Source organism: Vanacampus margaritifer, chromosome 5 (assembly GCF_051991255.1).
Source record: "Vanacampus margaritifer isolate UIUO_Vmar chromosome 5, RoL_Vmar_1.0, whole genome shotgun sequence".
In the NCBI taxonomy this organism is placed as follows: domain Eukaryota; kingdom Metazoa; phylum Chordata; class Actinopteri; order Syngnathiformes; family Syngnathidae; genus Vanacampus; species Vanacampus margaritifer.
The window spans coordinates 15,512,216-15,535,378 of record NC_135436.1 but is presented as its reverse complement, the minus strand read 5'-3'; the positions used below and the strand labels follow the sequence as shown (position 1 = coordinate 15,535,378).

The window sequence follows — 23,163 nt, the reverse complement described above, 5'->3', positions numbered from 1 at the left end:
GCTTTTACCTCTCTCCTTGATTAAAAGTTTAAATTCACGATATAACAATTGTGAAGTCTTCATATATATTTTGTAAAGGAAGGTTACGGTAGTTTTGTGCAAACTTGAATTTTGTAAATTATATATATATTTTCTACCAATGTGCATGATGCAGATTTGAATCACAGAATATAAAACGTTTGTGTTAGAAGTGAAAACAAATAAAAATAAACTCTCTCGACTTGCATCTGGCCCACGGTTAAAATTTTTGCCTGGAGACAGCCATGTGCAGGACTAATATTACCGTTCTATTAGGCAACTTAATCATGGGAAGAAAAGGCCATTCTAAGGCTAATAAAACTTTGTGATGACTGCCTTGTTCCCTGGATGCACACCTTCAAACATTGCACGGAAAGGTTATTTATAATTCTCAGTAGTGCCATAATTGCAAAAATCCACAAGAGCAGATTTTCACTCAACTAAACTCGCTCCAGTAGACTTCCACTGCAACTGCAATCTTCTCAGGAAATTAGAAGGAATAATGGAGACAGCATTTCACACATCAGGCTTAAACAGCAAAAGTTGAAATATGTTATCAGTGTCTGGTAAGTCATTCAATTAGCCTCAATGAGTGGGTTGAAATGAGGTGTCATTCAGCTTATGATAATAACACAGAGGGGAGGGGAGATAACGCAGTGGCTTAGACATCGAGTTCAGGGAAAGTTTTGACCTTCGTGAACTCTGTCAGATAGGTGTGACAATTATAACAGTTAATTGACCCAGACACTCCTTTCTATTCAGTCACACAGTCTGGAGTTATATCATGAGAGAATCTGCAACTCTTTTTTTTTTTTTTTTTTTGAAGATTAATTGGATGGCAAATTAAAATTTGCTGTTATCCTTTTCACCTTTGAAACCATGTGCAGGGAAGTCTGCACAAGCGCTTCAGCAAGTGTTTTGAGAAGATATTAGCCAAATTGGCCCTCTAAAGGGCAAATACATTTGGGTGTTCATTACAACTACAACAGGCTAGTAGAAGTGTGAAAATGGATATATTTCATTGAGTAACTGAGCATCGTTGCAGTATTTGCGCAAAAGAACTGCAGAGTTGTATTAATTGCCCTAACCCACTTCTAACCTAAATTTGACTGAAGCCTATCAGTCAAAATAACATCTGGCTGTCTGGCAATTTTGTTTGTTTCTGCAACTCAAACAAGTGATAGGTGTCTTTTGTGTTCCTTGCTTTGCTTCCACATTCATTGTTTGGCACTTCAAGGGCAAACCCTATGGAGGAGTAAAGCTCAAACGTATCTGAAGAGAGACATTTAGGTTCCTCGGGGTGTAAAATGGGCTCGTGATACATTTCACTGCTTGCTGCATTGCAGAGAGAGGAAACATTGATCTGATCAGAGGGAGCGACAGAGTCAGAGTGGCTGAAGAACACAGCTTGTGGCAGATAAAAAGAGACCCCCATTAAAGGCCCGCAGTTGTCAGAAATGAGACTCAACATTGGAGAACAGGCATATTGGGGTATTTTACTTTGTTTTGCTTTCCATAGATTGTTTTTGTCTTGGTGTTTAGAGGATGTAATCACAAGTGTTCTAGACGACTGTGTTTCCTTGGTTGTTTGCATTTTCTCAAATAAGGTAGGTCTTTGGGTAAATATCCTCAAATGATTTTTGAATAAATCATCTGACTAACAGCAACTTAAAAATGATCTTAATAATTAGGGATGTTCAATACCACTTTTTTTTAGACCGATACGATACTCAAATCTTCAGTACTCACCGATACCGATACCAAGTGCCAATACCATTAGTACTTATGATACTTAAAATGAAAAAATTAAATAAAAATAAAAGTCCTAATCAAAATATGTGGTTGGACTTGTGGTTGCTTTAAGGAATACAGTAGGGCTGCAACTATAAAGTATTTTAGTATTCGAATACTCGACTGAAAATGATATTGAGTACTCAGATAAAATATATTTTTGATTGGATGAAGAGTAATTTAAAGTACACAACAACAAAAAATAAAGACATTTTTCACTTAATAATGAAAAACAAGTTGGTTCACTGTTTTGTTTTTTTTTAATCAACAATTAAGTTTCTTTTTTCAAATTGTACACTTACATTATACGCCAGGGTAGTGATTGTGCATTTATGAATTTGGAGCAGTTGACCAGTAATAAGGCAAATTCAATAGGGTATTTTTTAATGCATTTAATCCATTCGCATTGCAGATAAAAATTTAAAAAAGCTTGTGATGAATCTGCAGGCATGAAACACATTAGCTACTGGAGTATTCCCCTATACAGGCCACATCTTAAATCGGGAGCCAGTTGAAACGTAACGTGGCAGCCTTCACATCACGCAAAAATAACATATACAACATATTCATGTATCGTGTCGTTCGCTCCATTCATGGCCTGGGGCGCAAATGTGGAAACTCGGCCTTGTTCGCTGCGGGCGCTCGCTCTCTCCAGTAATGATTCTTCCGCAGGTTCACCTACGGAAACCTTGTATCATTGTTGTCGCTATTTCCGCATTCCGCTCGCCCCTTCGATTTGTCTTTCATACCTTGGTTTCTGCTGCTTGAATCAAATAAATAAAATCTGCTTTTTCTTCCTTCCATTGCGTTGGTGACGTTAAGTGGCTAAATAAAAGTAGCCCGTGCGTCCAATACGCTAACGCCTTAACTAAACGAGTACTTGAGGCAGAAAAAAACTCTCTGATTTTTCATACTCGAGGTACCTGTGGCGGTCAATAGTGGTGAGAATCGAAAACCGGTTCTTGCTGCATCGTTTGCCGTTTTTGCTAATGATTCCCTTATCGGTTCCGTGGGGGACGATGACGTCACCACAAGCGCAAGTCGCACGGCATTTCTGTGCGCGCCGAGCAACAAACATGGCGCCACGCTCGAAAGTTTGAAAAGTTACTGGAGTTGGAATAATCTAGGTTGTATTTTGTAAATTTCTACAGAAGATGATTTAAAAAAAATGTAAATGTGTCTATTTTCAAATCCTTTTTTTTATTTTATTTTTTTGGGGGGGACCCCATGGCACCCCATTGAGGAGTGCTCAAATGTGGACCTTAAAACTTCACAGTTGGGTTTGTAAGGCCATGTTACTTTTAAACTTGTCTCTTGTTTAAAGATACAACTAAAACATTAAAAAAGTGGATGTTAATCTATGTTTATTTATCTTTTTCCAAAAAAGAATCGATAAGAGAATTTATAAAAGAATCGAACCATAAAGCAGAATCAAAAACGGAATCGAAATTGTAAAAATCTTATCAATTCCCATCCCTAGCGGTCAATAAAAGCAAAATAACCATTTCAGCCTTTAGTTCCTGACAGAAAAATGGCCACAAGAGCGGGACCGATACCATTATCGGTGCCCGCCAATACCATGAAATATGTCTGGTATTGGCCTGATACCGATACCTGGTATTGGTACTCGCCCATCCCTATTAATAATGTTTCATGCTCTAATGTGAATGGTGCATGCCAACCAAAAATGCAGTTGCTGAAACACATTTTTCATTTTGTTACTAAAACTATTCAAAGAAAATTTATTACATAATGCATCAATCATCAATTATTTGAGTAGGCTTGGGGCCTCTTTGGAACGCTAACATACATGATCTGGTTTCGTTTTATAGCAGCTAGGCTGGTAGCTGATTTAAAGTTAAGTTTATTAAACACAAGAAGGGACAAATATCTTACTTAAAGATTCAACCTAAAACATTGTTGGGGTCTAATAGTAACTGTTTTTCACTATTTTTGTTCAATGTTGATTGTTGAAAAATACATGTTTACATTAATTCAGGCTGCTTGTGCTACCAGTAGTAACTACAAACTACTCTTAATCACGTTATGTTTTATAATTATGATCAACTTCAAGTACAAATGACAGATTTTTCTTAAATGTCACCGTTATATATATATATATATATATATATATATATATATATATATATATATATATATATATACGCCCCTTCTCCAAGGACCACTACACCACCAAGTAGAAGGTATAATGCGGATCGTAGATTACAGTAAAAGCTTGACACACCATTAATTGAGTTAATTGTTTCACATGCAAGACCAGTCAACCAAATGGGGCATCTGTTCATAGTATGTGTTAAATTGTGTTTAATGGTAGAACAGCCATCCTTTCACCAATTCTCCAACTGGGGCCTATAAACAGCTTGCTGTGTGTAATCCCTCATGTTTGAGGGGTTAAAAGTTCCCCCTGGGAAGTCCATGTAATGTTCTCATAAGTGGAGTGGAAATCTGTGTGTGCACACAAAAATATTCAGGGTCAGCCACCAAAACCCTGCAGGTCTGTGAATGCATTTGAGAGATGTAATGTGCGAGGTTTAACCGCCTTAAGCAAGGGCAACAGTGCATTTTCCCACAAGGTTAGCCAAGATAGGAAAAGAGTTCATTTCCACACGAGGAATGGATGTGTTTGAGTGTTAGTGAAAAGCAATGTGCGTTATCCCCATGGCCCACCCATGACCTTGTAACCTGTCGTTGCGCTGTGCCTTAAAATACCATCACTCCTTTTTCTGTCAACTCTCCTGCCTGGCTTCATTCTTTACCGCCATCTGTGTCTGCGTATGCATCTCCCTCTTTGCGCCTCCTGCTGTGTTTCTCATTCCCCCTCTGTCGTTTACTCTCCATTTCCCTCTGTCTGGAAGTTTCACTGTTTTCTAGTTTGTTGTCTCTGCCGCTGATTCCTTCTCTCTTTCTCCATGTCTCCGATGCTTCCACCGGCAGATGAAGGACGGCCTCGTAGTGTCGAGTGGAGAAATTTTCAGATCTGACAGTCTCCTGGCCTCACAATGCGATGGCTCCAAAGAGTAATGATTGACATGATTTTTTCTTTTTTTTTCTTCTTTTTTTTTTAGCATCCACCGTGTACCCCCCCAATGATTGTAGAATATTGTCTGCCTCTGACCCAAAAGTTTGTATCTTACCCTTTTGCCAAGGAGTATTTTTCATATTTTCTAATTTAGATATGATGGGGTCAGGTTTTGAGGTATCACGCCGCACGTAAATACCTCTGAAGTTCGGAGTAAACTACGACGTTGCTCGTTTCCGACGTGTAAGCAGCCTGTGTCAGCTATAAATATATAATGTAACAATTCAACAAAAGACAACAGTGGAACATTTAAAATGTAAAATTGGACCTTCTTCTTGGAATGTGACTGATCTTTACATGAAACATTTCTAACTTTTATGTAATTATGTTTGTAATTATAAATATTATTTTATTTTTTATATATCACAACACTGAAAATGTCAATTTTCTGTCAAGCATTCAGCAAGCGCCGAGCATCTCACCTCACCTTTTAAGTGACAAAGACAACTTGTCCGCATAAGGCTGCCCAAAATAGAACATTCATATAAAATCAGTTGCCTGCGGAAACCAAAGTGAACCAAAAAAAAAAGGATAAAACTAGAGGGTCATCTTTTCTAGGTGATTTGTTCCTGTCATGTTCCCTACGCCTGCAGCCTTTTCTTTAGCCAGTTAATTTCCACTTTGTTTCCTTCTCTTCCTCATGTGTTCTCTGTCCTAGTCTTTCCCAGCATTTTCTTTATTTATTTAATTATTCCTGCTTTCAGTTCACAACCTTCTACCTGTTCTTGTTGCTGTCCCTTGTGGCACATTATTACATAATTCCTAATCCTATATTACTTCCTCTAGTCCTCTGCATTACATTTATAAGACATTTGTCCTTTCAATCCATCTTGTTGCCACACACACTGCCCTAAGTTATCTTTGCACTTTTTTTTTTTTACCTGCTTTGTGAGAGTGATGGAGGTATGGATGGAGGCGGTCGGACGGAGGGGCTTGTTGGCGGATGGTGACATGCAAGTCAGCAGAGGTGTGCTGAGGTTGTGATAGATGAATACAGTTGGGGGTCATTGAAAATATGCTACATCATTCTTTAACTGACACGTAAAGCACCAGTAGCGCACTGTACAAAGCATTCCGTCCGAAAAAATGTTAAGTTAAGAATGTTCTCCTGACAAATGCACACGTTACAAATAAATTCCAATAACCTGCCAGAGAAAAGGATAGCTTCATCTATCTCAAGGATATTTGCCTTTCCTTGCTTTTTCTGTCGACCGATTAAAACTAACATTTAAAATAATAATAATAATAATATATACTGTAGATAATTTATACTACTACAAATACTAATTACTACTGAAAGGAAATGTCATAACGCAAAAATGAGAGAAATTGAAAAAAATAAATAATTTGTCCATCAGACAAAGGTGTCCAAGGGGAACCCAACTGAACATGATTTAAGCAACAAAATCCAGCCATTTTTATCCATCTCAGAGTGTGTGGTCATTTCGCCACTTCTCTGTCAACTGAAAATGACATCACAGTTGCTCAAGTAACAACCAATCACGGCAGGTGAGCCATGATTGGTCGTTACCTAGCCAATCACCGCTCACCTGGTTTTCTGAAGCTGAGCAGTGATTGGTCGTTACCTGATCAACTGTGATGTCATTCGCAGTCGACACAGCAGGTGGCAAAATGGCAGCCCCTTAGATAGCGAAGACATTTTTGGGGTTGACTTTCTCTTTAAAGTATTTTCAAATGTAAATCTTGCTTGATCTTTTTTTTAATTATGGATTTCAATGACATTCACACGTCTTGAATAACCCGTTTCCATGTTTGAAGCTAACCTCAGCTGGCAATGAAGCAGGCCTCTCTGGTGTTTCCGCGTTTATTCCCAGCGTACGCTTGTTGGGTGTGTCAGAAGTCTGTACCGTAACATGCGTGTAGGTGTAAAGTGCACAAGTTCAGGCATATAAAAAACACACCAAAGGGAGAATATGGCTCAAAGTGAACAAGAACCAAATGTTTAAAGTGTGCCATATCTCATTTTCTTCTGTGGATGGACCACACTCTCATTGACTAGAATTTATCCATCCAAACATTGCAAATGATTGCACATTTAGAAATCTGTACCTCTGTTACTTGACTTTACATTTTCTTTTATCTAAACCTTTTCTTTTCAGGGTACTTGTTTCTTTTGAGAGTCCTTCTCCTCTTGTAATTCCAGTCCTTAAACCATAGAAATATTTGCTTTTTAGATTCAAAACTCATGGTTGTCTTTTCTTCTCTGTTTTCTAGAACCCTGACATTTTTGCTCTGAGTTGTTGAATTCAAGAGCAGACATTACCACCGTGGTGAACAAGAGGAAGCCAAGAAGAAGAAAACACCCCTGTCTTGTTTATCTTGTTACCTGTACCCATTGTTGTGTTTCCATCTTCACATTTCTGGATTGGATTACCATATAAGTGATTTTGGCCACTTCCTGCAAGATCCACTTGTTAGTAGGCTCGTCATGATCACTTATAATGGAACATATTTTGCACCCATAAATGCTGAATTCTCCTTATTTAAGCAAACATACAAGATAGAGTCAAGTTGATGCTGCAGACTACATTGAATAATTGAGAAAAACAACAACAACTGAGAAGCATACGAATCCGTCTTGACATCAAATGCACACTGCATATACGCACTGTAAATGATCTCCTCTCCAATTGGACAAGTACCAAGCGGATGATGAAAGTAGACTGGCTGCCTTGAGAATCTCCTTCAACAACTTGGATCTACAAATGCTGAGCACTGGTGTTTTGGATGTAAAAACTGCTCTTACAGTAATAACCCAGATTGCAACTAACATTAGGAGCACTGACAGGTGCAAAGTCAACATTTATTCCTTCTATTTAATCACATGGTAAAATGCTACTTTGCAAAAGGCAGAGATGGATTTCAACTTTGACACAAAGGTTCATTCCGGACGATTCATACCTAAAGAATGAAGATTTGACTCCCAGAGATAGTGTTGCCTTTCCTGGGTCCTGGATGTGTATTCAAAATGTTCTGTCACTAATCTGGCACAGACTTAACTGGACTATACCGAGCAGAGCATCTTTTGTGGCAGTCTAAAATATTTTCACCTGGCCCTGCTGATTTCCACTGGATTGGACCGGCAAGGACCTGTGACAGCAGAAGCTCCCTTGCACGTCTCTGGGTCCCCTTTAATCCAGGTGAGTAATATTCAAATTAGCCCATTAACCCAAGCAGACAACTGAGAAGTTGTGTCACCCAAAGACTCGGGCATCTTAATTAGTGTTACACGCATTGACCCACTGACAGTCACCCTGTTCATCCACCAACTGCGGCTCACGCTCGAAGGCACGTCAGCACTTGACTTTGTGTCCTGCTACAGTGATCGGAATGGGTGCTGCTTAAATGCCATCTAATTGCTGTCAGCTAGACAATTAGAGAGTCATTCTTGCTAAAACAAAGTGTTGTGTTACTACACTTCCCTCACAACATCGCAACATGCAACAAGAAATGCATCACACCCTATTGTTTGGCTCTTTTGGTATCTGACTCACGTGGATTTCACACTCGCCTCTCTGTCTCCATGCTTCTTGTCCATCAGATGTCCCATTCTTAAATATTTATTTTTGTCTTGCACATAGAGTAGATGAGGATTTGGGCCTGGAAGTGTAGCTAGACTATTGGCCATTTTGGCAGGGTAAAAATTACCAGCTAACCGTTTGTGGTAATACAAACAAATTGTAACACACTAAGGCTACGTTCACACTACAGGTCGTGATGCCTAATTTGGATTTTTTGTTAAATCCGATTTTTTTATGTACTGTTCACATTAAAAAAACAAATGCAACAAAGAGCAAAAAAAGCACACGTCGAGTGAAGTACACCCAAAACAACGTCACGTTGTAGTGTTCGCGGAAATAACCCAACTCACAACTTTTTGCCGCCAGCCAAGCCGTCGAGGTTAGCGAATTTTATCAGTGTTACATGCTAATTTAGCTGTGTCAACGCACGCTACAGATTAGTGGACTGGTGAACTCGTTTCGCGGACGTGTTAGAAGTTGGATTCATGTGTCTTGTCTGTATACATCATGCAAATTCAGCTGTGTGAACGCCCGCGCTCCTGGTTGGTGAACTGGTTTCACGCTCGCTCCTGTTTGGCTGCTATCCTCTTGCATCATATTTAAACGTGCTGTTTACAAACAGCAACAGAAATCCTTCAGACTTTTTTTTTCATCTCATGTCGCCAGAGTAGCGACGTTGGAAGAGGTAATAGAAATATTTTGGGGAAATGAGGGGACACTCCTCGGCCTGCTTATTTTATTGAGAAGTCTACCGAAGACGACGTCGCGTCATCGCCGTTCGTGATGAACCGCCTGAAAGACTATCACCACAAATGTCAACTTTATGCTTCATGTTTCAAGTGCGATTAAATTAAAGACAAATTAAAGACAAATACAAATTTAACACTGTTACTCACTTATATCCACATACAAAAGAGGCCCCAGGTCGGGTGTGAAAAAATTGGTATTGTACCATTCACACTGCATGAAAAAATCAGATACTTGTGAAAAATCGGAATTGAGCTGCAATGTGAACGCACCCTAACTGTAAAACGGGTGAAACAGTGGAGATATGGCTGTAGAGCACTGGTTCTCAGCCCCGGTCCTCGAGTACCCCTATCCAGCCTGTTTACCATGTCTCCCCACCCAACACAGCTGAGGATCGTCATCAGGCTTAATGCAGAGCTTGCTGATTAGCTGGCCGTGTGAAACACCTGTGTTGCTTGTGGGAGACATGGAAAACAGGCTGGATAGGGGTACTCGAGGAATGCGGTTGAGAACCACTGCTGAAGAGGGAAATCAAATATGCTTGTGAAAAATAACTACGATAAACAGTATACTCATTACACACAAGATTATTTTATTTAATATTACTTAACAATTCAGACAGGTTTTATGATTCATGATTTTACATTTGGCCTGTTTTCACATAAAACTAATTTTAAAAAAATCATTTGGTAGGCTATATGACTTAACCCTAAACCCCATGGATGTGTTTTTATAAAAAAAAAAAAGTTTCACAAGCTCTCAAAATACCTTAATAACTTCATAAGGTAACAATAAGTTAAAGGGAAAAAAATGCTCCTTCCTCCTTTTTTCACTTTATAAAAATACCTTAACAGGGTAAAAAAAAAGCATTAATGATCAAAATAAAAGAACACAATTTACAACTTATGCAGTCTCTTATTACAGTGTAATTGTTAGTGTTTTTTTTTTTTAAATAAACACTACGTCAAATACTAAACCTAACCCTAATACAAAAACTGGTTTGAATCAGAAATTCTTTTTTAATATTATTTTTCAAAGATACAAGTGCATTGACCCCAACCGAACAGAATCGTTCCACTTTGGAATACATCGGGATACGTATCAAACCTTATTTTGTTGAAGAGATAGAGCTAAGAAGGAAATGGCACAATTACAATAACTTCAAGTTCATTCAAATGTATGTAAAATGTTAACAACAACAAAAAGTAATTGCATCATTCCCTCTCGGACTGAACTTTAACATAATGAATCAAACCCTGATGATGACGGTTTAATGCCTAATTGTCACATCACTGAGATGTTAGTTGTCATAAAAGGCATGCAGTATTCACAACTAGTTTGAGTCACAACAAGGGCTTAACATTAACACCTGCCAAATAAGGGTGTATTTCAACTGTGGTAAATGACAGCACCACTCTCACCGGTTATATTTCGAATTGGAATGCATGCCAAGATTGGCCCACAAGTCAGGATTACATCGACTGTCAAAGTCATTTACGGTTAATTAAATAACCAATGTCATTGTTTAAGCTTTGATTTTCTTTCAAAACTGCTTCAGTAGCTTTCCACTGATCCCACTGTTGTCTGCCTTCTGTACTTGACGCACGTGCAGTCGTAGTAATCTGCGAAAGCTGTTCTGCAACATGCAAAAGCACCCCCTCATTGTCGTTCAATATAAAGCTTCAGCCATGGGATGATGACAATGGAGACGTGTTGTTATCGCAACCTAAATATGCTCTCTGTATGTGGTCTGATTGGCAATGCTGTACAACATGACACATCCCGTCCGTGGTTGAGGAGGCTCAGATGAGGATGCATGTGGCCATGCATACATTACTTAGCTTTTACACAAACAGGGGCCTGGACTCTAGCTTGTACAAATGTACAAATGACATTGGGTTCTGTGGCCCACAGTGGTTAGCCACCGTTTTCCATGCATGTGCTCACCAGTAGCTATCTAACCTGAGGTGATGTCACACTTGAGAATAATGACACAAATAATGCCGGGGATAAGGTAGGAAGGGGAAATGAAAATAATGTTTACAGTACTTACCACTGTTGGTAGTGTTGAAGAAAATGATATTTTCCTCCGTGTGTTCGTTTTCTTTCGGGTAGTGAGAATGTTGGTTATCCGAATGCAGGCTGGAGATCGATGAACAGTCACTTCGAAGCTTTTATTTCTACAGAATATTCCGGGCACAAGTGAGTTTCCAGAAAATGGCAGCCACTCACTAGTGCGAAGTTACAGAGGACTCACAACATTCTTATACTATCTTGAAGGGCGGTACCACAAAACCCCCAAGCCCCCAGAGTTCACCAGACATGAGATAAGACTTCCACAAACATCATTCAATACACATTGACTTCAAACACAGACAAATGGTCTATTGTTGTGAAAATAGAGGAGCCCCCCACCCAGACCTCATTCAATACACATTGACTTCAACTACAGATAAAAGTTCTACTGAGGAAATAAGTAAATTAAAACAGTTATGACTAAATCTGGGCAGAAGACCCAATTCAGTAGTTTTGCAAATAAATATTCAACACAAAACTACTCAGCAAAGGGTAAACAATTATTTCAAATTTGTTAAGATTTCCTTCTTTATTATTACATGGGAGGTAAACTGAGAACGCAGGAAAGAATAAAAAAAAGTTGTGTGAGGCTCATCTGCAAATTATGCTCACAAACTTGCTCATTATAGGTTGACATGCCCCCCTGGTACTACATCAATGTATTATGCATGTATAGTACATGTGTTCCAGTGCTATCTCATGAAGTATGGCTTTATGGATTGAACTATGTTGCTGAGGAGTAAAATATGGGTGGAAAGCTGAACATGATAAGCAGCTTTATTTAATGGAAATCGGGGAAAGAGGGAAGGGAAAAGAAGGATTATAAAAAGGGGGAGGAGGACAGGGAATATGAAGCAAAGAGTAACGAAGGGGGGAATAAGATAAAGCTGTGGAAAATGAAAGAATGAAGGAGCGTAGCGGCTCAGATGAGGTGACTACTAGTGTGCGTTGTTATATTGTGATGTGACCATACATCCTGTTCTGGAAACATATGGGACATAATACATTCTGTACATGTTTCAAATGATGTACAGTCTAGTGTTTTGTTTAGATACTGTATATGTAAATATTTTAAAGGGTAAGTCAACCCAAAAGTTTTCTTTACAATAATATGTTCTACATAATTATGTAGCCCTGCTTGTGTGTTCTGATTAATATTGCATATGTGCAGCAAAATCCACATGTTTGTATCCATCTCAGGAGGCGGCCATTTTGCCACTTGCTGTCGACTGAAAGTGTTATCACAGTTGCTCAAGGCTCAAGTAATGACCAAACACGGCTCAGCTTCCACATGACCAAACTCAGAAAACAGGTGGGCAGTGATTGGTTGCTACCTAAGCTCTGAGCAAATGTGATGTCATTTTCAGTCGATGGCAAGTGGGAAAATGGACGCCCCCTGAGATGGATACAAACAGGTGTATTAAAATACACATGTTCTACGAACAAAATATTAATTAGAATATCTTGGTTAGACTAGGGGAGGTGCATAAAACATATTATTGTGAATAACATTTTTGGGTTGTCTTCCCCTTTAAAACATGACCAGTCACAGAAAAAAAATCCACCCTGAAGAAGGAGAAGAAGAAAAAAGATGTAAATTCACAATTACCCTAAACCGACCTTGAAAGAAATGCAAATTTTCTACCAGTGTTGAGTAATAAAATGATTTAGACTACTCAATTTAAAAGGTCTGTATTTTCTATACTGTATTAGCAAACATTGGGCACCATTAGGATTTGTTCTGGAGAATACTTGTTTGCAACACGTATGCAACTATTTGAAAGGCATTCTCTCAAAGTGAATAATGTCAGTGTGTTGTTTATATTAATTTCTGTTTTATCAGGATTCAATTCAGGTGGAATATTATGGCTTATTACTGCTCCTCACGATTTGAAATTGGAAGGTCAACATTTATACAGATGTTGTGTATTTGTTTATGAGCAGAATGAAATAAGGGAGATGGCAGCGTACAGCATTTGGAAATGGAGTGTTAGAGTGCTCACATGCTCTCTAGTGTCCTATTGCTGTGGCAGATTTAGAGCGTTATGCAAATAATATTGAATTGTAGTGTTATGTAAAATGCCAGGCTAAATTGGGCCATAAGGAAATTGGCTTTACCTGTTCTTGCTAGTGTCTGTTTTTTTGGCTGTATCATAGAATCAGTTAGACCTTTAAGAATTGGACTGGTGTCAAGTGTGATGATATCAAGATTGCTGGGAAATTAAAACATCTTGATAACATCCCCCTGGTGCTGAAAGAGGAAAGGCCAGTCAGGCTGAAAACTAGAAAGACATGATGAAGTGAGAGAGAAAGATTGCAAAGTCAATCCTGGATAGACCTTGGGTGAGAAAGAAACTAGACACATAAAAAAGACAATAAAGACTCAAAATGTTGATAAGTAATGAAAGACCCAGACAGATTCTGGCAGTATTACTGGGAAAAACAAAGATATTATCTAGCAAGAAGAGATAAGTCAAGATGGCCTGAGCGCTTAGAAAATGCTTCAAAGCAATGGGAAATGTGAATCCAAACTTTGTGATGTGATTGAAGAGATTGTGACCAGTGAAGTAACTCTGCAAAGTTATGGGCAGAAATGCAAAGCAGACATTTGGCGGATACGGTGAGAATGCTAATTAGTGAAGGTTCGCTGGGCTGCAGAGAGGGCACATTTTAACCAAGGTCTACAATCAAAACGTAAAAGTTAATTTTGTAAAAGAAACATTTCATTTCATTTTAATTGTGTACATGCTTATGTAAATATCAACGCACAGCTATCAGAGCATCAATCAGGGATCATCAATATCTAAATTCTATCCTATTATTTATGTTGTGGACATTTGCAGATATCTAGTGTAAATGGAATGCTGTTGTTTTTCATATTTTACCTACTTGTGGTTGTACCAGTGGTTGTAGTACAAAACCCCACCAGCTTCCATTGCACATTCACGACCGAACCCTTCTTTATTGAAAAATGATTATTATTATTTATTTGTTTTCAAATTGAAGATATAGGTATAAGGTTTACTATTGAAAAAATGAACATGCAGAGTAGTCACAATGATGTAATGAAAACAGCAGCGGCCCCAGAATTGAACCCTGTGGAACACCATACATTCCCTTATAGATGGGAGTAAATATTGCACATATTCGCCAAAGCTCTTTCTTTTCTTTTTTTGTTCGACATATTATGAAGGGATTAAAATAATAAAGAAATCACACGATGTACCATCATAATGGCCACAAGTCGATCGAGCGCACCAAATTCACTGCAGCACAGATATGTCAAGCAATGTAGCGTGATCACCATTATCACAAATCATTTGAGTTAGGTGTGTGTCTTGACCTCTGCCGAACCCCTGAGGCTGACTCACCTAACCCTGGCCTGGGGTTTGATCGAGCCCAAGTTAAGAACCACTGTATTAATCCATATGTGATTTTGTTCATTATATTAATTTTCATGTTGTCCAGTTATGTAGACAGTACACACACACGCACACACTCACACACACTCAAAGCATGTTGTGTCAAGTTGTCATTAACGTTATTATTATTATTTAAAAACTTCTCTTTTTTTGAGGATCAAAAAATGTATCCTGGATTAAATGACTTATTCACTTATTGATATCTTCTTTTCTCTTTTCAGGCCCAGATCTGTCATGAAGATAAAAGCACAGTTTTTCAACAAAAAAAAAAGGAAAAAGAAAAGGAAAAAAACAGCCTTGCATCAGTTTCAGTCAACTATCATCATTCTTTTTAACCCTTTGCCCCACTGTCATTCATTCATTGTTGTTGAATATTTTCATGTGCAGGACAAATATGGTATGAAAGTATATGATTGCAAATTGTTTGCGGTGGTCTCGGCTCCATTTACATCTTAACCACATCATTATTGTTATTATGGATTGAAGTGTGTGCCCAGCATGAATTACCTGACGTCTTATCTCCAGTTTCATTTGATTTCTCTGGGAGAGTTTTCCATTTGTGTATCTTGGCGCATGACCCTCACTAGCATCTCTTTCATCTCCGCCATGCTTTGGCCCACGCAGGTGGAATTTATGATGAAGCACTGTCTCTGATATGTCTGTTTCCATTGAAATCATGGTCATTAGCTTTATCATTAACATCATTACAGATCATTCTGGAAGAAAACCTGCTCCAGAAGGAGAAACTTGATTCTTTTAAGCTCTTGTGGAAGAGACGCACACAAAAAGACCACATTCTTACCAACACACCTCCCTTATGTGTACCCTTTTTTCTCCGTTGGTCTTTATATTTTGTATGTGTATATAAAGCAATTCCAAATCTTATAGTTTTGTACATGTAATTTTTATGGTGTGTGTGAATATTTTAATAAAAAAAAAGGTGTGGACTTTCCAATTGAGTTGCTGCTTGCCTTGCTTTTTAAGTGCTGTTCATTGCGTCTTTACTGTAGCTTTGTTTTTCTATGTTGCACATAAATATTGTGGTGGGTAATTTTGTTGCGCTGGCAAATGTTTGGATGAATTGGTTAATACCATACAAGTTACTTATTACGATACTTTTAAATTACAAAATACTTCACTGATTTTGAAAAATCAAATGACGCTAGACTCCTTATTAAGTTAAGGCTTGAATTGTGCAGTTTTGCATTTCAGTTTGTGGGTCAAAATTAGCATTGTGCGCCTCATTTTACCACATTGAATAGCAAAACTGAGAATCAAACGCCGAGAGAACCGTCAAAAGAAAGTAGAAGAAGAACTACTGAAACAGGCCAAGGGAAGCTCTGTGCTACTTACGCAGAAGCAGATCGCTAGAAACAACTTCGGTTGGCTACTAGTGCGCCTGAAGACGTCGCAGAGTCCCACAGTTAAGTCAGTAATCATTGCTTGCGTGCGTAACCCTTTTTAGTTGGTGGAGAGCTCAATTGTCCTGGGGTCTATTTCACAAAGCAGGTTTAGTGAGAACTCAGGGTCAAGAAACCCTGAAATGTGGGAAACTCTGCGTTTTCCGTTTCAGAAAGGGAGGTAACTGAAACCAGAGGAAAAGAGGTCATTTAAGCTCTCGGTCAGTTACCGTAGTAACATGTGCCATGAACCAAACCTGGTGGGTTGCAGGTTTTCCACAATGAACCTCGAGGTTTTCTCTGTGCCCGCCTCCTTTCAGCCACATTTCCTCATTCCTAAAATCCTCTGCGGCGAGTTTTTGCGTAAATACGCCAATGGTCTATAGCATAAAGTCCAAAGTTCCTTTTGTCACAAACATGGCATATCCTTTTGACAATGACCCTATTGATGAAGATGCGGCAATATTGAGCAGGGAATTAAATATTCGATGTGAGATTGTTATCAGACTGCGCATTGATATGCTGGCATTTCCGGACAGTTATCCTTTTGAGCGGTACCGTTTCACATCACAGTCCATTATCTACATACACAACTTAATCCGTCCTTCCTTGCAACATTACCAGCCGTAGTCATGCGTTCACATCACAGCATATATTGTGTGTTGTTCTCTGTTTTTTTCTTATAACCGTTTGAATAATGTTTTTATATTTCATCTCAAGTCAAGTGTGCTTCTCCCCCGCAGGATTGCACCTAAATGATATGAATGAATGAGTTACCATTCAACAGGTTTCCCCTGTAATATTAATGTGATTGCAAAGGACTACATTTAAATGTACGCATTGACCCGAGCAACGTTCTCGCACACCACCTTCCTCTGTGGGGAGCCACTGCAGAGTTCCACTTTTTTTATTTTATTTTTTCTGGAGAGCTCAGTATTGTTCATTCGGTAATTTTACCGATTTGACATCTCATCATCATTGCTCTCTCTTTTTTTTTTATCCATCCATCCATTTTCTTGGCCGCTTTTCCTCACAAGGGTCGCGGGGGTGCTGGAGCCTATCCCAGCTGGCTTCGGGCAGTAGGCGGGGTACACCCTGAACTGGTTGCCAGCCAATCACAGGGCACACAGAGACGAACAACCACACTCATAATCACACCTAGGGACAATTTGGAGTGTTCAATTAACCTGCCATGCATGTCTTTGGAATGTGGGAGGAAACCGGAGTACCCGGTGAAAACCCACGCAAGCACGGGGAGAACATGCAAACTCCACCCAGGCAGGCCGAAGCCCGGACTCGATCTCACGTCCTCTGCACTGGGAGGCGGACGTGCTAACCAGTCAGCCACCGTGCTGCCCTCTTTTTTTTTTTTTTTATATTTTGTATGTGGGTGAGAATGTGTATGTGCATGTGCGTGCGTGTCAGTGTGTATTCATTAGTTCACCTAAAACCTATAAAAAAAATCCCATACCGTTCACCTAAACCAAACACTTCAGAACCCAGCCAGAGCCGTGAGGCCGTCAGGAGACCCGAGGAAGGACCAAAGAAAGGAAAGGAAAGTGAAATCCAGCACCGACCAGACACCACCCACCACTCACCGGGCCACCAACCAGAGTCCTTCACCAACCCCAGAAACCTTTTTTCTAAAGACATGTTCAAATTCGCCATATGATCGCGCATTAGGATTTTCAGTTGAGATGGGTAAAAAAAAATATGCGGAAGCAGAGAGCGGCGCCGCGCACTGCGCTTCCCCGTTGCCATTGTGACTCGACGAATCGGGGCTCCATTGATGTGGTCTTTCTAGTGTAGTGGCAACGCCAGGTGAAACAACTCTGCTTTGATATAACTAACTCAGCTGTCCGGGAACCGAAAACACAGAGTTTCCTATCTCAGGGCATGTCAACTCGCTGTTCAGGGTTAGTCTCGGCGTTTGTTGAGCATACTTTGTGAAATGGACCCCAGGTCTCTGCACTATGTCGTGTAATTAATGAAAGAAGACGTGACTTATTGACTTCCTGCACAAATACGAAATGCCTAATCGCCAGTTTCAGAAAACCAAGAAATAAATTGATTAGCATTATTGGTTAAGTGGCTAGTGACAAGTGCTCTCAACTCACCATCAATAAATCTTCTTGCACAATTTAATGCAGTCCAATACTAGAACATGATGGTGGGAAGAGCAGAATAAGTCACAATGTAAAGATCGCAAATAAAATACATCATTTTATCTTAAAATATAATTTTAATATCTTAAAATTGCCAATACATATTTCATCTGGAACATGATGAGAAATCAAAGGGAGGATCCCATTCAAATGCTAACAGGAAGTTAGCATGGACTCAAACTACGAATATCCACACACAAATGCTGTGGGAACACATATCCACAGGTGAGATAACACTACGCGAAGGCACAGATTCTTCCCAATGTGTGAAAATTGAGTTATTTTAATAGAATCAAATCGCAATTTTCTTCTGTCCGCCAAGGATGCACTGCACCACAATGCCTCCACGAGGCCAAAACACAAGGAACAGTCAGTATTTGTTCTTAATGTTTTGTCAGTTACTTTAGTTTATTGTATTCTTATTTCATTTTCTTATTGTTTTATTTTGTCATAGTGGTTTCAAGTTATATTTACAGTAGATATTTCAAGGATTCAAATACTTTCTTTTCTCAAAATTCAAGGACGCAAACATCCAAGGATTTATTTACTTTTTTGTCACACATTTCCACAAGACATGGCACGAAATAGAAATACAATCCCCGAGGTCCCCGGTTAGCCCAGTAAGTCCCAAGACTTGTAAAAATAACACAAGATAAATATATATAAAAGAAAGATTAATGCTTTACTGTACAGCAGTAAACAAATAAGAATGGTTTTATTATTGACACATGAATCTATACAATAACCTTGTATACTTCATGAAATTTTTTGATAAGGTCGTACAGTATTATGGACTTGTCATTCAAAGCAGAAAATGTGTGCATAAGTGACACCCATTGAAAAGGAATTGGGTGGGAGGTAACTATGCATATATATATATATATATATATATAATGCATACATATATATATATATATATATATATATATATACATATATATAGTAGTATATATATATATATATATATATATATATATATATATATAATTTTTTTAAATAATCAGCAGATTTTTCCCGCCAAAAATCTGTATCAAAAAATGCATATCGGTCGGGCCCTACTCATAACAGTGTTTTCAGCTAAAAAAATACTGAAAATGTCAGCAATAGTGGTAACGTAAGATGGCTGCCATCTGGCTACAGCCACAAGCAGCAAAGTATGTGGCTATGACGGTTGTTTCCTGAGCCCTTAGGCAGAATGGCCGCACCAAGATTGATAAAAATAAATAAAAATTAAACAGTGTGACTAGTGAGAGATGCATAGAACATATCATTAAAAAAGTTTTTGAATTGACTTCCCTTTTAAACACCAATTATAATTGGTTGATAGATACATGAAGGCTCCAAAATCCAACTAGCGTGTCTAATAAAAGTCATTTCTTGCACACAAACCTAAAAATGAAGCAGTTATAGACTTACTCATTTACACAAATGCAAGTGAACGCACACACATTTGCACACACACACATTTATTCTCAAAGTAAACTTCCCACCAACTTTATGGCAAGTAGTGCAAGCCTTCATTTCGAGATCAAATGACTGGCCCCTATGTATTGGCTCATCGTATGACGTTAATAAAAGAATCACAGTTTGTTCACTTGGCACAATGCCTGCACCTAACACAACATACGCATCACTTGCAAAGTATGGTGCTATTAAATCTGATGCCAAATGGTCACACTCATCGTTTTGATTTATGTGTGTTATACACATGGTGTGCTTTGGCAGTGCATCCAAACTGCAAGTCTTTAGACGCTATGAGATTGGGAATACATCCATATATGTGCCCTAGAAGAGATCTAAAATCAAACTAAAACAAATTTGCAAGTCCAATGTCTCACTGGGGATGTTATACCAGTGAGGACTGTTCTTTCTGATGCTGTGACGATGTCTACTCGGATGGACTCGGATTTTCTTTTTCTTTTTTTGCGATTTCTGTTTTTTTTTTCAGGGGATGAAATGTTTTGAAGAATGTATGAACATATGATTTTACCCAAAACACTCACAATCTTGGGATCAGTCAAATATTTAATTAGTATGTGACCTACTTGTCATCACAGTGTTGATTTTAGAAGATAGAAATCAACCAAGCAGCTTCACATATAGTCAGACCATTAACAAGGCTAAATAAAATAGTTTCCCCCTATGATTCAATAGATAGAAAAGATAAAGATATGTGCATTGAGGTCAGTGGCTGTTCAGTCAGATATGCAGATATGAATGAGCCCAACCGAGTAACTACAATTTATCATTTGATTTGCCACTTGCACAATGATTACTGGTAATGTTTTCAATAACATACCAGTATCCACTTTAAGCTAAATAATTAGAATTTGTAAGAAAGAGTAAGAAGTAAACACTTGACTTAACCGAACATGCAGCTGATGGGCAGCCATGACTGGAATCAGCTGTTATGTTTCCAACACAGCAACAATTGAAGAAGTAAAATTGCAGGGTTAAGTTTTTGGGAGTTGATTTGAACTCTTCAAGTGTAATTTTAACATTTTCAGGTGTAGATGTAATTAAGCCCTGCCTTTGCATCGGCAATTCTCCAGTTTGAGAAAGACGAGTCTGTGCCATTTTCCTTCTCCTTGTTTGACATTCGAACAAAAGGAATGTTGGCACATTAAGTAATTTTCACTAATAGAAGAGACTTCCTAGCCTGTGAAAGTTTGGGTTTTAAACATTTCAGTCATTTTTATTAGCGCAAAGCCTAGAAAAACTACACGGACTGAGCAGACGGCCCTTCTCAGTCCGTGTATTTTTTCAAGGCTTGGCTTCATTAATGCGTAATGACGGGCTGATGTCACATAAAATTTATTTATGAAGCCAAATGTATTCTGTAGCTGGATAGCTCAGTGGTTGGGGTCTCTGACTTTGGTTACAGGGTACCCAGGACAGAGTCCTCAACATGGCAATCCATCTTTTAGGAGTCAACAGTCATTTTCTACTCCTGTGTTTCTTGGTGAGATAAAAATTGATTCTCTCCCAGTGTGAAATATTTTCACTATTTCAAAAGTGTTGATTTACCTCGGGAAAGTGTGGATTTATATAAACTCTGAAACTGTGTTAAAATCAACTCTGTGGGACTCAGTTCAGCACTGGACATTTTGCTGTGAAGATGAACAGGCAACACAACAATCCTGATGAATAATTTGAACAAGTACCACCCAAGTGATGATGTGGAAAGCATTAAATATCATCTTGATGTAATATCTTAACTTATGTTGACATTTCTCCAAAAACAAACAACTCAACAGTTGCTTGGCGCCATGGAAATGTATTATCTTTACATCACTCATCTTACAGTCTGAATTAAGGAGCAGCAGGTGACTATCATAGACTTTGGGCTGACCAGGATTCTTTTCTTATTGCTTCTTGAGAAGCTGTAATGTTGCACAGTTGCTAACTTCAACTGTAACACCAACTTAAATTTCTGGTTTATCTCAGTGTGCAGATGTTCTGTGGGTGAGTGAGCGAAAAGCATCCTGCAACTTGGTGACAGGTGCTTTGGGAAAGGGACACTTGGGGCAATGAATTAATTTCCTCCTACACTTAAGTTATGCACATGCAATGATCCCAACCATGCTGCTTTCTCTCTCCTCACACATGTGCTCAACTGATAAACTCTAAACTTAAGTGTTTATCGGTTGAGCACATGTGTTTCACGTATTTCAATCAGTAACGCTCATTTTATTTAAGGACTTAAGGAAATGAAAGCACTACTCACTAAAATAAGTGCATTACAGACAATTACAGAGAGTGGTCAAGACGTTCAATAGAAAAGAAAATCATTCTTTGCTCAGAAAAGGTCAGCTTCAAATGTTAATGAAAAAGCGAGAAGTAGACTCCACCATTGCATAAGTAATTTAAATAGCAACACATGACCAGAACAAAAAAACTGTACCACCATCACAATAATTATGATTTACCTACTCATTCACCTCCTGATGACGCAGCATCGGGAGTTCAGTATCTTGTTCGAGGATACTTAAACATGGTCACAATGGCTTTAGATCGAACCCACAACCTCTGGGTTGGGAGACGACCACTCTACCACTGAGCCACGCCACCCCATAATAATAATCATAATAATAATAATAATAATAATAATAATAATAATAATAATAATAATAATAATAATAATAATAATAATAATAATAATAATAATAATAATAAATTTTAAAAAAAAATTCAAGGACATTGTAGAATACAGTTTTATTAATATTATTTCATCAAAGTTTAACATCCGTGGGGTCGGGGTCGGGTCGCGGGGGCAGCAGCTTTAGCAGGGAAGCCCAGACTTCCCTCTCCCCAGCCACTTCAGCCAGCTCATCCGACGGGACCCCAAGGCGTTCCCAGGACAGCCGAGAGACATAGTCTCTCCAGCGTGTCCTGGGTCGTCCCCGGGGCCTCCTGCCGGTAGGACATGCCTGGAACACCTCCCCAGGGAGGCGTCCAGGAGGCATCCGAACCAGATGCCCGAGCCACCTCAACTGGTTCCTCTCAACGTGGAGGAGCAGCGACTCGACGCTAAGTCCCTCTCGGATGACCGAGCTTCTCACCCTATCTCTAAGGGAGAGCCCGGCTACCCTGCGGAGGAAACTCATTTCGGCCGCTTGTATCCGGGATCTTGTTCTTTCGGTCACGACCTGTGGGTCGTGACCATAGGTGAGGGTAGGAACGTAGATCGACCGGTAAATCGAGAGCTTTGCCTTTCGGCTCAGCTCCTTCTTCACCACAACGGACCGATACAGCGTCCGCATCACTGCAGACGCTGCACCGATCCGCCTGTCGATCTCCCGCTCTAACCTACCCTCACTCGTGAACAAGACCCCAAGATACTTGAACTCCTCCACTTGGGGCAGGACCTCCTCCCCGACCCGGAGAGGGCACTCCACCCTT

General features: G+C 39.1%; 1 protein-coding gene across 2 annotated transcripts in view; it reads left to right on the top strand.

The window, feature by feature from the left end:
- The window catches only part of LOC144052380 (leucine-rich repeat and fibronectin type III domain-containing protein 1-like protein), a 155,757-nt gene extending 140,112 nt beyond the window's left edge, over positions 1-15,645 (top strand). The window contains exons 10-12 of one of the 2 annotated variants that reach the window (XM_077566380.1): positions 4,765-4,847; positions 7,145-8,070; positions 14,918-15,645. In XM_077566380.1, the coding sequence (XP_077422506.1) occupies positions 4,765-4,811 (47 nt within the window). In that variant the 3' untranslated portion in view covers positions 4,812-4,847; positions 7,145-8,070; positions 14,918-15,645. The remainder of the gene's footprint in view (positions 1-4,764; positions 4,848-7,144; positions 8,071-14,917) is intronic. The other variant, XM_077566381.1, reaches the window with a different exon arrangement.
- The last annotated feature ends 7,518 nt before the right edge of the window (positions 15,646-23,163 follow it).